The sequence below is a fragment of the Carettochelys insculpta genome, chromosome 9 (genome assembly GCF_033958435.1).
Source record: "Carettochelys insculpta isolate YL-2023 chromosome 9, ASM3395843v1, whole genome shotgun sequence".
Classification (NCBI taxonomy): Eukaryota; Metazoa; Chordata; order Testudines; family Carettochelyidae; genus Carettochelys; species Carettochelys insculpta.
In genome coordinates, this window is record NC_134145.1 from 8,729,006 (window position 1) to 8,743,918 (window position 14,913).

A 14,913-nucleotide genomic window follows, 5' to 3' on the forward strand; every position below is an offset into this window, starting at 1 on the left:
AAGGGGGGGAGGGGGGAAGTCAAGAATTAGATTAAGCCAAGTATGCAAACGAGCCCCATATTAACCCAGAAAATTCCAATCTCAGTTTAAACCACATGTTAATGTGTTAAATTTGAATATGTAAGAGAGTTCAGCAGCCTCTCTTTGAAGGGTGTTGTGAAAATTTCTCTTCAGTAACAGGCAAACTCTTAAGTCATTAACAGAATGGCCCACTCCATTAAAATGCCGACTAACAGGTTTGTGGATCAGGAGTGTTTTTAATCTCTTTTTTGTGCCCGTTAACTCTTTGTCTTACAGAGTCTGAAGTCTATGCAATATACAAAGCATCTGGGCATTGTTGGCACATGATGGCATATATGATGTTAGTTGAGGAACATGAGAATGTGCCTGTGATTCTGTGAATAAGCTGGTTAGGTCCAATAATGGTATCACCAGAAAAGATATGTGGACAAAGCTGGCAGCAGGCTTTGTTGCAAGGAAAAGTCCCAGGACTGGTGTTCCTGCAGTATAGACTGTGGCTGTTGGTGAGAATCCTCATAAGGTTGGGAGGTTGTCTGTAGGAGAGAACAGGCCTGTCACCTAGAGCCTTCCGGAGTGTGGCATCCTGATTAAGGATAGGTTGTAGGTCTTTAATAATTCATTGCAGTGGTTTGAGTTGGGGGCTATAGGTGATGACTGAAGAGAAATTGAGTGTGTTCTGGTATGACTATGGTCTGAAGAAGTGCGTCTGTCCCACGAAAGCTCACCTAATAAATTATTTTGTTAGTCTTTAAAGTGCTACTTGACTGCTTTTTTGCTTAGATATTTTGGAGCATAAGCTTTCATGGGCATAGACCTTCTCCATCAGAATATCTTAGAATTATGAAAGTATTAGAGAGGTAGCCATGGTAGTCTGTATCTTGCTGTTTTTGAACATACAGACTAACATGTCTACCTCTCTGACACTTTCGCAATTCTAAGGTATTCTAGTCCAAACTTTTGACTTTTGGCCTACGGCTGCTTTTTTCTTTGAAAATGTCAAATTGTAACCAAGATCTTTTCAATCTACGTTCACTTTTCTCATATTGTTCTCTGCTGCCACAGTATGGTGCTGAACTGCTGTTTGAAAACATGAAAAAGGGGTGAAGCTCTATCCATGCAGCCATATGACTGATTTGCTATGTAAGACCTATTTAACCAGCCAATCCTAAAAAAAAAAACAAAAAACAATGACACATTACATTTTTAATTTTTTTCAGTTAAGTAGCTATTGTCACTTATAAAGAAATAGCACTTATAAACCCTGCTATTTGTAGCATGATGTGTTTAAAAATTCCAGCACAATGTTTTGCTTTCAGTATTTATACCCAATAATTTCACTTGCACAATATTAACAAGAAATACTGTGAAACCTTATAGACTGCCACAGGACTTCTTGTCATTTTTGAAGATACAGACTAACATGGCTACCTCTCTGATACTAGCACAATATTTTGCATTTTCTGGAAACAGACATGATCTGAATTGGTCTTTTCTGGCTAACTACTGTTATGTTGAAATGTAAAGTACATTTAATTTGAAATTGCTTTTCCAGAAATACTGACATCAGCTATTTGTGTGCCAAATGATGTCCCTCTCCAGTCAGATCTCTACTTAAAACACATTTCTTTCACAAAGGCTTTCCGTGACAAAGCAGAAAAGTTAGTTTCTAAGAAGGCTCACACTTTTCAGAATGGGCCTCAGTCCAGATATGTCTGAACTGTATTGCTTATATCTCGTTTAAACTGTAAGCAACCTGTGTTCCCCTATATGTTTGCACTGCATTGAGCATATCAAGACCATTTGGTAAATAAAATTGAAAGAATTTCTAAAGTCCTCACCCACCCATATCCTGGGCATTGCATGCTAATTTAACCCTTTGTGCATGCAGATGAGTGTCACACATCCCTGTCATCTTCTCCCAGAACTTTGGTAGGGATCTCAATAGATCTAGAGTTCCCTGTGTAGAAACTCACTACCTGGCAGACTTCCCCACAGAAAGGTGATGTGGACACCACAGCAGGGGACCCTCCCTTTTTACATGTAGAAATTGTTCTTCTAATTTGATATCACTAAACTGTATCTGATTATACGGTTCTATTTCTCACTTGACTCCCCAAGAAGCTGCAGACAGTGCAAAGAAATCAGTTTATAGCCAAGAATGCAAAATTAGAAAGAAACAAAAGATTTACCGTGTCTCTTTTGTCAATTTAAGTTCATGGGTGATTTAACTAATGTGAATCTAGCTCTACCCCGTCCCCGATTACACACCCTTTACATACATTGCAGTCCTAAGAGTCACCTGATTACAATATTTATGCCAAAATTGTAAAAATAACAACTTTATTACATTATGCATTCTTCTTATTATTAACAATGCATATGCCTCCATTAAGGCTTTATTTCTCCGCACTAAGTAGTCCCCATTAAATGCAGGCTGAAATATTATTGAAGGGTTAGAGAACAAAATCAATTTTTGATAATGCATTTAGTAAAGCAAGCAAAGATTGGATCCTACTCTGATATCATCATATTCACTACTTGTAATTTTGAAGAAAATACTCTCCTTTATTCTCTATTATAGACAAGGATTACCACATAACTCTAACAGTCTCTTAGATGAAAAGGTTTTCAGAGGATATGGAATTTTATCTCCCTGTTTATGAATGCAAGGTTGCTGGACAATAAGGTAACCACAATGTATGAGTTGCTTAAAGGTCAGAGTCCTGGCTTTGCATGCATCCCTAAGGACTGGTTGGGTGAGGATTCAGGACCCATTTCAGTGAAGTTGGATCTAGCTGGGTACACAGTGCAGCAGAAAACAACAACAACCAAAGACTGGCATAGCATGGATGTGATACAATCAATAGAATACAGTGGGTATGTCCACACCACAAAACAAAAACAAAAAAACCCAAATCCAAAACCAAGAAAGCCCACAACAGTGAGCCTCAGGACCCAGGTCAACTGACTTGGATTCATATTCTGCACTAAAAATAGAAGTGTTGACTTTCATGCCAGGCCTAGAGCCTGGGCTCTGAGATGCCGTGAATTTCTCGTAAGGTCCTGTAATAGGGAGGCCAGAAGAGCCTGCTAAGGTGGGGAAAAAGGCAGCTCAGGCCAGCAGCCTGAGCCTGGAAAGCAGCTAGTGCTGCAACACAGGTAAGAGCAATTGCAAGCAACTAAGGAGAGCCAGCTGATCTGACTGACAGAAGGCTTAAAAGAAGCCCAGGGATGGGGACAGGGTATGTGGAAGAGTTTGCAGACCAGTTGTGAAGGAGATAAGGAGAAGGCATCCAGAGGGTGCCAGTAAGGACAACTGGGGAGGGAAGAGTGCCTGGGCTCTCCTTCCCCACCACAGCTGACAGCTGTGGCCATGACTAGGAGGGAGAAAGAGACTAGCCAACTGACCATCACAGCAGAGGTAAGCGCAGCCTAAACCTTACAGCCAGGGGTAGAAACGTGGGACCTGAACTGGACAAGGGGCAACTTGTCACAGTCCATATTGCTATTTTAAGCCCATAGTATGAGCCCCTCAAGATAATCCTGTGAGGTTGCTCAACTTATTACTGGGGAAGTTCTTGACCTAGTGTTCAAGATGGTAGTGAATATGGGTAAACTTGAAATCAAATATGGTCATGGACTGATTACAAATTCCTTAAAATTTTAGGTTGAGTCTCACTTCTATCAAGATGAGTGACCTGTTTTGATGATCTCCCCTCAGAAGCACTTGGAACCAAAGCATATCTGTTAGAAAGAATATTGTTTCTCCACCAGTGATTTGGTAGAATACAATACAATTCTTTCATCTTCAAAACTGGCCCATTGCCATCCTCTTTATTGGCTTCTGCTTGATAGGCCATCTCAGTTCATAGAAGATCTGTGTCAACTGAAGCAGGAGGAAAGATGACTAAAGCATATAGGGCAGAAATCTCAGCTTGTATGTGATTCACATGACAAGGAATGTTAAAATATGATTATACCATGGCTATTAGAGAGGCAAGTGAATGGTTCATTCCTTCCACCACAGGATTCACCAGGGCTATGGCTACATTAGCAAGTTTTGCTGACAAAACCCAGGTTTTGCCAACAAAACTCATGGAGTGTGCATACACAAAATGTGTTTTATCAACAGTTTGTCAACAAAACTCAAGCACTTTTGCTGGAAGCTTCCTGCCTCTCAGCCATGAGGCATAACACCACTGTCAATAGATTCTGTCAACAAAGAAAGCCATGTGGACACTCTGGGGGGGCCTTCTCTCGACAAACAGGGCATCCAGAACAATGGGCAGCCCTGCCTGCTATGCTTCCGGGATCCTGTTTTGTAGAGAGCAGCCAGGTAGTTTGGACGCTCTGTAGACAGAGGGGAGCACTCTTTTGATCTGCTTTTAGTGTGTGGGTACACTCTGTCCACAGAAGCTTTGTTGGGAAATCTCTTCCAACAGTGACTTCAGTTGACAGAGCTCTGCAGCATAACCATAGCCAAAATGTCTACAGTGGATCACTTTCTGGTGTTGAACAGATGGACAACGTCTACACTAGAAGCATCTGTCTACAGAAGTTACAGTTGGAAGAGATGTTATGTAGCCTAAGGCCAAGTAGAAGCAGCTAAATTTAATCTAAGGCTATGTCGACACTAGAGAGTTTTGTGGACAAAATGGGTTTTGTCCACAAAACTCACTGAGCACCTACACACAACACATATTTTGTCAACAAAAACCTGTGTAGATTTTTCAGGGGATCAACAGAGCCAATCAAAAGATCGATCTGCTTTTATGTGTAGATGTGACCTGGTGAAAGAAGTTTTATCAGAACATCTCTTCCAACAATGACTTCTGTAGACAGATGCTTCTAGTGTAGACAGAGCCTTAGATTAAACTAAGTTGCTTCTATTGGGTTGAAGATTTGATTTACTCCCACATGGCAAGCAGTAAACTTGACTAGAAACAGTCTAGTCCATGAGCTGTCAATGCTCTGCTAGCTGCCACTTCTCTTCTACAGCATTCAGTTTGTAGCTCCAACATCCCATGGGAAGTAGCAAATTTTTAGGCCTGGTCTACACTACAAGGTTAACTTGACATAAGTTGCCTTGTGTGCGCTCTTAAATTTGGCTCCCACCAACTAAAATGCCTTTCTATGCCTTTCTTAGTAACATTATCTCCCTCTTTACTACCCAAAGGCACAGAGTCACTGTTGATGTAATTAGTTTGACGCACTGTCAGTGTAAACACTTCACTGTTTACACCAACCATTACAAGGTTTCAGGAGCTATCCCACAAACTTTCACATTGACAACGCAATCGGTGCAAGCACTCCTGGGAAGAACATGCACTGTTGGCACAAGGAGCCAGGTGTGCACATACAGGATTTAATAACTGGTGTCAACATGGCTTTAGATTGGAACTACACTGGCTACTTTAGGCCTTTACATAGCAAAAGTAACATTTTAAATGCAACCCAGAATCCAGCACATAGTCCAATCAGCCAAAATTCTTTATTCTCTTATAGACACTTTGCAATGCCCAGTTGTCCTCACTGGCCTGCAGAGCATTGCAAGATGGGCTTGGCTGGGAACTCTGGTGGCCATTTGGTAGGTGGGGTTTATTGCTTTTTTGCAATAGTGTCGCAGTGGTAATGCAATCTGTTGTTAATTGCCAGAATTTCTTTATGCTGAGCCATCAAGGTACTGAGTACATTAGCCCTGATCTAGGAAAGCACTTAGGTAGATGCTTAGCTTTTAGCACGAGTAATTCAACTAATGCCCGTGAGTCCGTGCACATGCTTAAAGTTAAGCATGTGCTCAATTGCTTTGGTGAATCAGATCCACCTTGTAGGAGCTAGTTCCTTTTATAACATGAACTGTGCGGATAAGAGCTTTTCAAAGGTGCCCAGAGGATTAGATAGGCATTTTTTATGTAGTGACTACAAAGCTGAATAAAGGTGTGACCTCCTTCTGTGTGCAGTATAACCAATCCTTTGGGACAATTTGTCCTTAAATCTTGTAGACAAACCTTCAATCCCAAATTCACAGTTATCAGAGATTACAAAAAATAGCTTTGTGCTAGCTTTATACAGTCACCACCCAGGAGATGCAAATATAAACCAATTCATACACTGCTAAAATCCCAATAGAGACAATGTAGCCAAGTACTACAGGGCAAATGGAGCTAATCACTCCAGATACCACTCCAGATATCACTCCCCCACACTCTTTGCTAGCATGTACACATGCACTGTAATTATTTGTTTAATTCTCTACTGGAAAAGAAGGAAAACAAAGCATTCAGAAAGGAAAGTTGAAGCAGTAGCTATTCAAATTTAGGATCCCCCAGGGAATAAGGGGACTTCGAAGTAGGCAGGGTCCTTTCGAAAAGGAGCCCCGTCTGGATGAGACGCGCGGCAGCAAGCCGCGTCAATTTCAAAGTGCCGCGGCCACCCACATGCTAATGAAGCGCTGAATATGCATTTCAGCGCTTCATTAGTAAACTTCAAAATGGCCATTTGCGTGGCCATTTCGAAGTTTGGGGCTCATGTAGACATGGCCCTTGGGTGTAGTCAAGTGACAGAAAGAGGTAGTTAACAATCCTCACATTAAAGTAGATTCAGCATCACAGGTGGATTATTTTAATAAGCTTATATGCAAATGGATTGTATAGGTTGACCGTAAACAAAATCGTATACACTTCATTTATAACTATTCCCTGAAACAGGTTGTCCTTCTACATAATGGGTCATAACAATCTGCAGTTGATTCTGCTTTCTTATCCCAACAAAGTTGTGATGGGGTTCAGGAGTCCCCCGGCACTGCACCCCGTCCCCTGGCTGGAGTGACTCTCACTCAGCAGGTACAACAGAAGGTTTATTAGGCAACAGAAGCCCAGTTTCTCACAGAAGCGACAGTACAGCAGCCAGAGACAGTTCTTCCAGCCCGTCCTGGGGAGACGACCCCGAGGGGTGCCCCTCTGGGGTGTAGCTTTTCCCCTCCTCAGGCTGGCTGCCTTCCAGCTCTCCCTCTTCCTAGCCTCTAACTGCCGCCCCCCCGATTCAAAAACTCAGCTCAGCTCCTCCCTGCTCTTTGTTCAAGCAGAGGTGTTACCTGCCAGTTGTAGCCCCAGGGTCATCCTTAGCCACCGGGAGCTGCTGCTTGCCTCAGACATCCAGCCTGACTCACACATGCATCCCCCGCCCCTCCATCACAAAAGTCATTAAGCTCAAAGTTCTACTCTTCTGAAGTTCCAATCACTTTGTATTTTTAATGGGTTTTGGATAGACAAGAGTTCATGTCACAAGTGAGCTGCAAAGTTGTCTGAAGATTTTAATTCTTTTCTTTTTCTGATTTCTGATTTGTTCCTCTAAGAATGGCTTATATTCCATGAATGAGTTTCCTATGTATACCAATGCTATTTCCAGCACTTAAGAATTTAAAGATTATGAATGTAACAGACACAGGCAATATTCATTACAAAGTATTGTTTAGAGTTATGTTTACTTTTTTCATAACACTGGATGAGGCTGGTTACGTAAACCAAAGCTCTTTCCTTTTATCATGAATATACAACTTCTGCTCTATGAAATCTTTGTAACTTTGTCTATCAGCATATTGCAAAAGTAATGCCATTTCCCATCTCTGACCTCTACCTACCAGTCAGTTCTGAAACCTTCTTGTACATCCAGAAAGAGCATAGTACATTGTGGGTACTACCACAAAGAAGAAACTTCTAACTGTCCAGGGCCAAGTTTTATTGTTTGTAATCATTAGATTAAAACATTTCACTAACAGGTGAAAATATTGATGGTAATAAGAATAGATAATAACATGCCACAAATTTTAAAGCAGAACTCCTCGCTAATTCAAATTGGGAAGCCTAAGTACTGGCACTAGGAGTACTACTGCATCTCCTGGCTCAAAGTGGTTTCCATCATACACAATGTTTGCAGCTTGTGGCAATGGCTCTCAGCAACCCCCATCCCACTATATAAATTGTTCCAGCACTCCTATTGTGAGGTCTTCCTAAAAACTGATAAAACAATGTCTCAATATATTTTTACTCCAGTAACACACAAAAATATCTGGCATTAGAAAAAAGGAAGAAAACATTTTTCTGATATTTATCATTTTCAGGACCAACTCCACTCATGTAGGTATCAAATCTGGCAGAGAAAATGTCTGCAGGAGAGTTAAGGTTGGCATTTAGTTTTGGAATGCTGCTTATATTATCAATGCTAGGGAAATAGCAGCTGTAGCTGATATTTTATGTGTGAGTAAACACATATACAGATGAATAAAGTGAATGTGCCCCTAACACATATGTAGGAATATTCTACTTCATGGAAAAATGAGTAAGTTGAATTTATTCTCTTTTATTGTTTCTATGGATATTTCACACTGAATAAATTGTCATAAACTGTATTTAGATATTTGAAACTAGTCAGAGTTACAGACATAGGAAACCACAAAATTTGACACCACTATACCTATATAATTTTAAAAGTCTGCCTCACCCAGAGACCTGTAACGTCCTTTTTTTTCCCCAAGAAGTAAATCTTTATCAGAAAGGACTGTTACTGCATAACCTTACACTGAACACAGAAATATCCATATAACTCGTTAGCTATTTTAAGTGGTGTACCCAGCCATTTGTACAGTGAACATCTCTCTGCTTTCTATAGCTGGTAAGATCCTGGCCTGCACCCTTTACAACCAGCTTTCACTATACATATTCAAAAATAGCATTATTCCTGAAAGCCAGTATGGATTTCATGCTGGTCAAGACACTGCTGATATATTTATAGTCAGACAGACACAAGATAAATGCAGAGAACAACATAAGGACCTCTGTGATTTTCATTGACTTGACCAAGGCATTCAATATGGACAACAGAAATGGGCTCTGGAAAATAGTTGGGAAAAATGGCTGTCCTGAAAAATTTATCAACATTGTTCGGTCTTTTCATGATGGCATGCTTGGTCTCATCCTTAACAATGGAGAGATATCAACACCTTTTGAAATATGAAATAGTACTAAGCAAGGATGTGTCCTTGTGCCTCTCCTGCTCAACATCTACTTTTCAGTGATGCTGTTAGTTGCTGTTAAGGACTGACTACTGGGCATACCTATTCAGTTTCAAACAGATGGCAGTATTTTCAATCTCCAGAGATTTCAGGCTCACACTGATGTGGTTACAACAATTATCCATGACCTTCTGTTTGCTGATGACTGTGCCTTGTTGGCTTATTCAGTGAAGTTTGCATAGGACCTTTTGATCACTTTGTTACTTCTGCTCACTGCTTTGGACTTACAGTGAACCTCAAGAACCTCAAGCCTCAGCCTGTTTGGAAAAAGCCCAGAACTCCAGCGATCATTGTTGCTGGTATAGACCTTAAGGCTGTTGACAAGTTCAGCTGCCTCAGAAGTATACTGTCCTCCAGCATAAATGTGGATCATGACGTATCTGCTTGATTAGCCAAAGCCAGCACTGCCTTTGGAAAAATGACCCACGTGAATTGATGGGACAAAATTTCTAATACAGAGGTTCTTCCGCTGTGTGGTGTCATGGGCATGGAGACAAAGCTTATTAACAAACAGATCCACTGGATTGGTCTTGTGATGAGGATGGATGATACATGGATACCAAAGATAGTCTTTTATGGCCAACTTGCTCATGAAAAGTGTTCTGTCAGTGGTCAGTTTAAGCACTATAAAGATATCGTAAAGGCCAACGTGGAATTATGCAGCATACTTCCCAGTGATCTGGAAACTCTAGTTCAGGACAGATTGTCCTGGCAGAAAAACCACTATACAATCTCTTAATTGCTTTGAGAGTCCATGCATCCAAGCACTACAGGAAAAGTGTAGGATCTGAAAAGAATGTACAACATCTGCAGTTGGCAGTTTTTTATGTGACATCTATAACTGGTTCTGGCAATCAAGGACTGATTTAGTCACTCACCAACAGCATCACAGCAGATGAGATCTGTCAATCGACAGCTCAGTACAAGAAGAAAGACAGTGAACAAAGAAGATTTGAACAGTGAACCATCAATGTGACACCTGGTAAGTAGTTTCAAATGTTCAGGGCCTAATCCTGGTCTCATTTAAACCAATGTAAACTGGAAGTAACTCCAGTAAAAAGAAGAGACCAACACCAACTCAGTATGGAATCAGAATCTCACATCTCTTACAGAAGGTGGCTCAATTACACAGCTCTACATCAGACATATTGCCTTCTTGTTTTAAATTATGTATGTTTTAATATTTAATTTAACACTATTCCATATTCCAGTCTCTGCGTACTGAGCAAGTTCCTTTGAGGGTTGTGGTTTGTACATGCAGTCACAATACACCTCAAGTATAATTTGGAAGCACTACAGCCTAATGGGGTAAGAGGAAGTGTCTGAGTCCAATTAATCTTGGCTCTCTGTAGAGTGAATAATGAAAATACTGCCAAGTGAGTGGTGATTTGTAAAGTGGACCATAGGAGCTGAGCCAAGCTGACTGAGCTCATTTAATTTAGAGTGAGTGATCAGTGCAATATTCGGTATGGGTCTGGGTGTACTGAGAAGCCAAGAGTCTCAGACCATGTGCAGATAGTTTATATTATTCACTTTGAACATTATGCTCTCTAAAACTGGCCACTGTGAAGTATCACGTATAACTAGACCTATCAAGAACTATACAAACATATAATATTGTGTGTATACAGTCTCAGAGGGGCAGCCATGTCAGTGTTTAGCTTCACTAAAAACAAGCAGTCCTGTAGCGCTTTAAAGACTAACAAATTTATTTATTAGGTAATGAACTTTTGTGGGTAAGACCCACTTCTGAAAATCTGAAAAAGTGGGTCTTAGCCACAAAAACTATTACCTAACAAATAAATTTGTTAGTCTTAAAGGTGCTATGGAACTGCTTGTTTTTCATGTGTCTACGTATGAGGGTAAACTTTTCACACATAAAGAAATCATCTTTCATTGTATTATGATGTTCAGTGTTGCTTAATACAGTCCCATAAAACAAGCACTTACTATGCAAAATAAATGAAGGCACAATTTAAATAAAAGTTTACATTTTATATCTGTTTGGGTCATAAGTAGGTAGTCTAAAGTTATGTGAAGCCAGTGATGTCTGAATGCAAACAGCAGGATAAATGGGACCCAGGACGGCGTGATACCCAGTTTGTAGGACATTTTCAAGATCATCTGGCATATCTAGAATGTCTGATAGCTCTCTGAAGTAATGAAAATAAATATGAAAGGTCAGAACTGAACCACCAAGTTTTCTTTTCACACTAGCAGTAGCAGTAGGAATTATTGCCTTTTGGCTCTGTCCTTTTCTGCCACTCCATGATCTAATGACAGTTCAGAGTCCCATACTGAAGTTTCATTTTCAAGTATTTAAGGAGTTAACTAAGGCCAAGTACCTCTTCACAGAAGAAAATAGGAAGTTAGATTACTTAGACAACAGTAAATGCATGAAAGTGAGTGCCTCAATCTCTAGAAACTGTAACCTAAATCTGGCTTCTTGAGACCTCAATGTCATTATTATCTCACAGAAAAAATCCATTTTGAAATTCTGTTCTGAGCCATTTCAAGGCACAGTACAGAACTCATGGGTCAGTGGAGTTAACTAAGATAGTTCCAAATCATTTTTGTGCCTTCCCAGTCCAAGGCTGGAGATGCCCTCCGAAAAGAAAACAGACTAACAGGTAGCCTAAGTTAAAGCAGCCTCCATAAACATCCACTGTGCTGCCACCAACCTCACAGCTGGAACCAGCACTTTCAGGGCCCCTCTTCGATAGAAGAAAGGACCAGAATCTTAGAAGGGTACAGCGTGAGGGTGAGGATCTCTCCCTTGATTTCTAAAACTATCCCACGTGGCATTTGATCCTTTCAAGTACCACTTTTGCTTGGAAGTGGCATGGCGCAGGCTCCCATCTCCTCAAAAAATTCCATTTTTCTTCACTGCAGCAACACAAACACTGCATTAAATTTTTCTACTTACAGAAATTGCCTATTCAAGCCCTGCAAAAACATGAAGAGCCCAAGCTGTTGTAGGATGGTCTTTTGTGGAAAAAAGCCACGAATGCATTAAAATTGCAATGTTTCATACAATGATAACATCCTTAGCTGGATTCAGAAGCTTTTTATACAGATTGTCATGGTGAGCTGCAAAATGTTATTCTATCAAGTACTAGCAAACATACTATGTGTATATTTAGAAATAAAATGTAGACTTGCACACAGAAAAATGCAATGCCTGGCTATGCCTCCATTTTCAATCCAAATGCCCAGTTGAAAAGGAATCCTGACAGCTCTGGTGAGCACCACTCACCAGCCCATTAAAAATTCTGTCAGTGGTACAGCGAGGCGAAGCCAGGCTCCCTACATGCCTTGGCTCAGCACGACTCCCAGGAAGCGGGTGGCAGGTTCCTGCAGCTCCTTCGCATATGGGTGGCCCAGGGAGACTGTGCACTGCCCTGGTCCCAAGCATCAGTTCCATCAGCCAGGAACTGCAACAAGTGGGAGTTGCAGATGTGGTATCTGTGGCATGGGCAGCATGCGGAGAGTCTCTGGCCTCCCACCTAAGAAGGCAGGGATCTCTGCCTGTTTCCTGGGAGTCACCTTAGGTAAGCATGGCCTAGATCCTCCTTCCTACCTCATGAGCCACAGTCCCACTGTCCTAACTGCCTTGTCCCAACCCTGACCCCTTCCCATATCTTGAACACCTCAACCTCAACCTGTAGCCCCTCCTACACCAAACTCCTCATAACTGGCCCCACCTCAAAGGCCCTCCATGTGCATCAGCCCTCTGGTGCAGCTTTGAGCCCCCTCCTGCACTCAAACTCCCTCCCAGAGCTCACACTTCCTCCCACACTCTGAACCCCTTGGTCCCAGCCCAGAGTCCCCTCCTGCATCCCAAACCACACAACCCCAGCCAGAGCCCTCAGGGCTCCCTTTGCCCATACCCTAAGATTTCTCCTGCAACTCCTCATCCTCAGCTTCACCTCTGAGCCCACGTCCCCAAGCCAGAGACTTCACACTCACGCCTCCACACATCAACCCCCTGGTGAAAGTGAAGGAGGGGGAAAAGGGATGGAGTAAAGGGTGGGCAGGCCTTGGCGAAGGACCAGGGCAGGAGGAGAACAAAGGTGTACAAGTTTGCAACATTTGAAGACCAGCAGCCCACATTTTGAATGGCATATTTAATTTTCTGAAATTTGAAAACTAATAGTTGGTGGCAACAGGTAATTCAGTGTTAATAAGAATTAAAGGCTATGTCTGTCTCTCAAACTGCAGATAAAAGACAAATCCCACATATCTCTGTGTTTTAATCAGTCAATTGTAATTACGATGAGCATGCAAATGTGACTGTTCTATTCTCTAATTTCACAGAGATTGAAAGGCAACAAAAAGCAGTTTTATGTTACAATTAATGACAGTTGTGTCTTCTGAGATTAATCATTAAACCGCATGAAAATCAAAATGATTAAGTTTCCCATTTCCAACCCCCTTTTGATTTTGTGTTTCCTTTTAACTGTTTTTGCCTTCCCTGTGTAATTGTTAGGCCTCCTAATTCGAATGAATAGGCCAGGCTTCCTTTAACCAAGATTTTTGCTTCACCAATAAAAAGGTTTTAAAGGGAAGAGGAACTTTTGAAATGCCTTTCTTAATATTTCATTTTATTTCATTTTTATACAAACTTGGGGGTTGTAAATGGTGGCTAGCCTTTACGGTTGTTGAAAAAAGCTTGAAAATGTGAAGAAAGTGCATCTAAAGGCTTAGAAACCAAGACAAATAAAAAAGAGCCAATATTTATGATTTTTAAAATACACTCATGCTTTTTGGAGCCAATCTTCTCATTTTGAGCTCTGCCCTGGATTCTGCAATGTTAGGTTTGGCCATACTTTCTTCACAGGCAAGTTACATCAAGGTGAGAAGAAGTTCAAGTTTTCCCCATAAAACTGATTCAAGCCTGACCAAAAAGGAGCATCTCTTGGGGAGAAAGAATAGGCTTAGTCTCCTGGACTCATTTTATTTGTTGACAAGAGGGTCAGCTAGAACCAGCTGTGATGGCACTTTATTTTTGCGGTGGATACCAGGGGAGGGACTACATTCATCTCACATGAGTCACAACAATATTCAGCCATTTTTAAGGTTAAGCTATTGATCCCATTTTTCTTTTTAAAAAAATGTTTTCCAGAAAGTAGCAAAAACTATACCCATATTTTGGAGAAATCTCACAGAAATACAAGGCAGAGGAGCCCAAGGGTCAAATTTCCGTTGTAAAGCTGTTCCAGTTTTTTCATTTAATATCTTTGGAGGATAACTGGTCTTACATGGCAATCTCAGTGTTGCACTACATGTCACAGAACAGATACTTTATTAAATTAAATTAGTATTTGTATTTCACCATGCAACTAAGCTGCAAATATGTAAAACAAATATGTGTATCCGTACTTTAGCAGGAATGATGAATTATAGTGTATAAGCATTTAACGGTAAGCATCCATAAAGAAGCACGGTAGCTGGTCAATATGCTTATTACTTACCACACTGAGTCCCAGCAATTCTCTGTAAAAGTAGTCCATGTTACTCCTTTGTAGGTTGTCAAGATAGTGTCGGAGCCGAGTATAAGTGTATGGGTAGCAGTAGGCAAACTGGTAAATGTCATCCTCTCGGTCAAAGCAAAAGGCAAACGACATGACATAGTTCCTTCTATGGTCTGGGCAGCGATAGTAATACACATTTTTAGGTGGCAGCCTTTGCCTAAAAAAACAAAACATACACACGTGGACATAATAATCTCAATAGATTACACCCTACAGAAAAATGAACAAATTTATATTTGAGATCAAACTAATTAAGTGAACCAAGTGGGAGTCTTATTGGCTCAGAGG

The 14,913-nt window shown here is 41.0% G+C and overlaps 1 protein-coding gene across 1 annotated transcript in view; it reads right to left on the reverse strand.

The window, feature by feature from the left end:
- Window positions 1-14,913, reverse strand: part of AGBL4 (AGBL carboxypeptidase 4) — a 1,459,638-nt gene that overhangs the window by 816,646 nt on the left and 628,079 nt on the right. Inside the window, exon 5 of the mRNA XM_075003244.1 lies at window positions 14,566-14,782. Within this exon, the coding sequence (XP_074859345.1) occupies window positions 14,566-14,782 (217 nt within the window). The remainder of the gene's footprint in view (window positions 1-14,565; window positions 14,783-14,913) is intronic.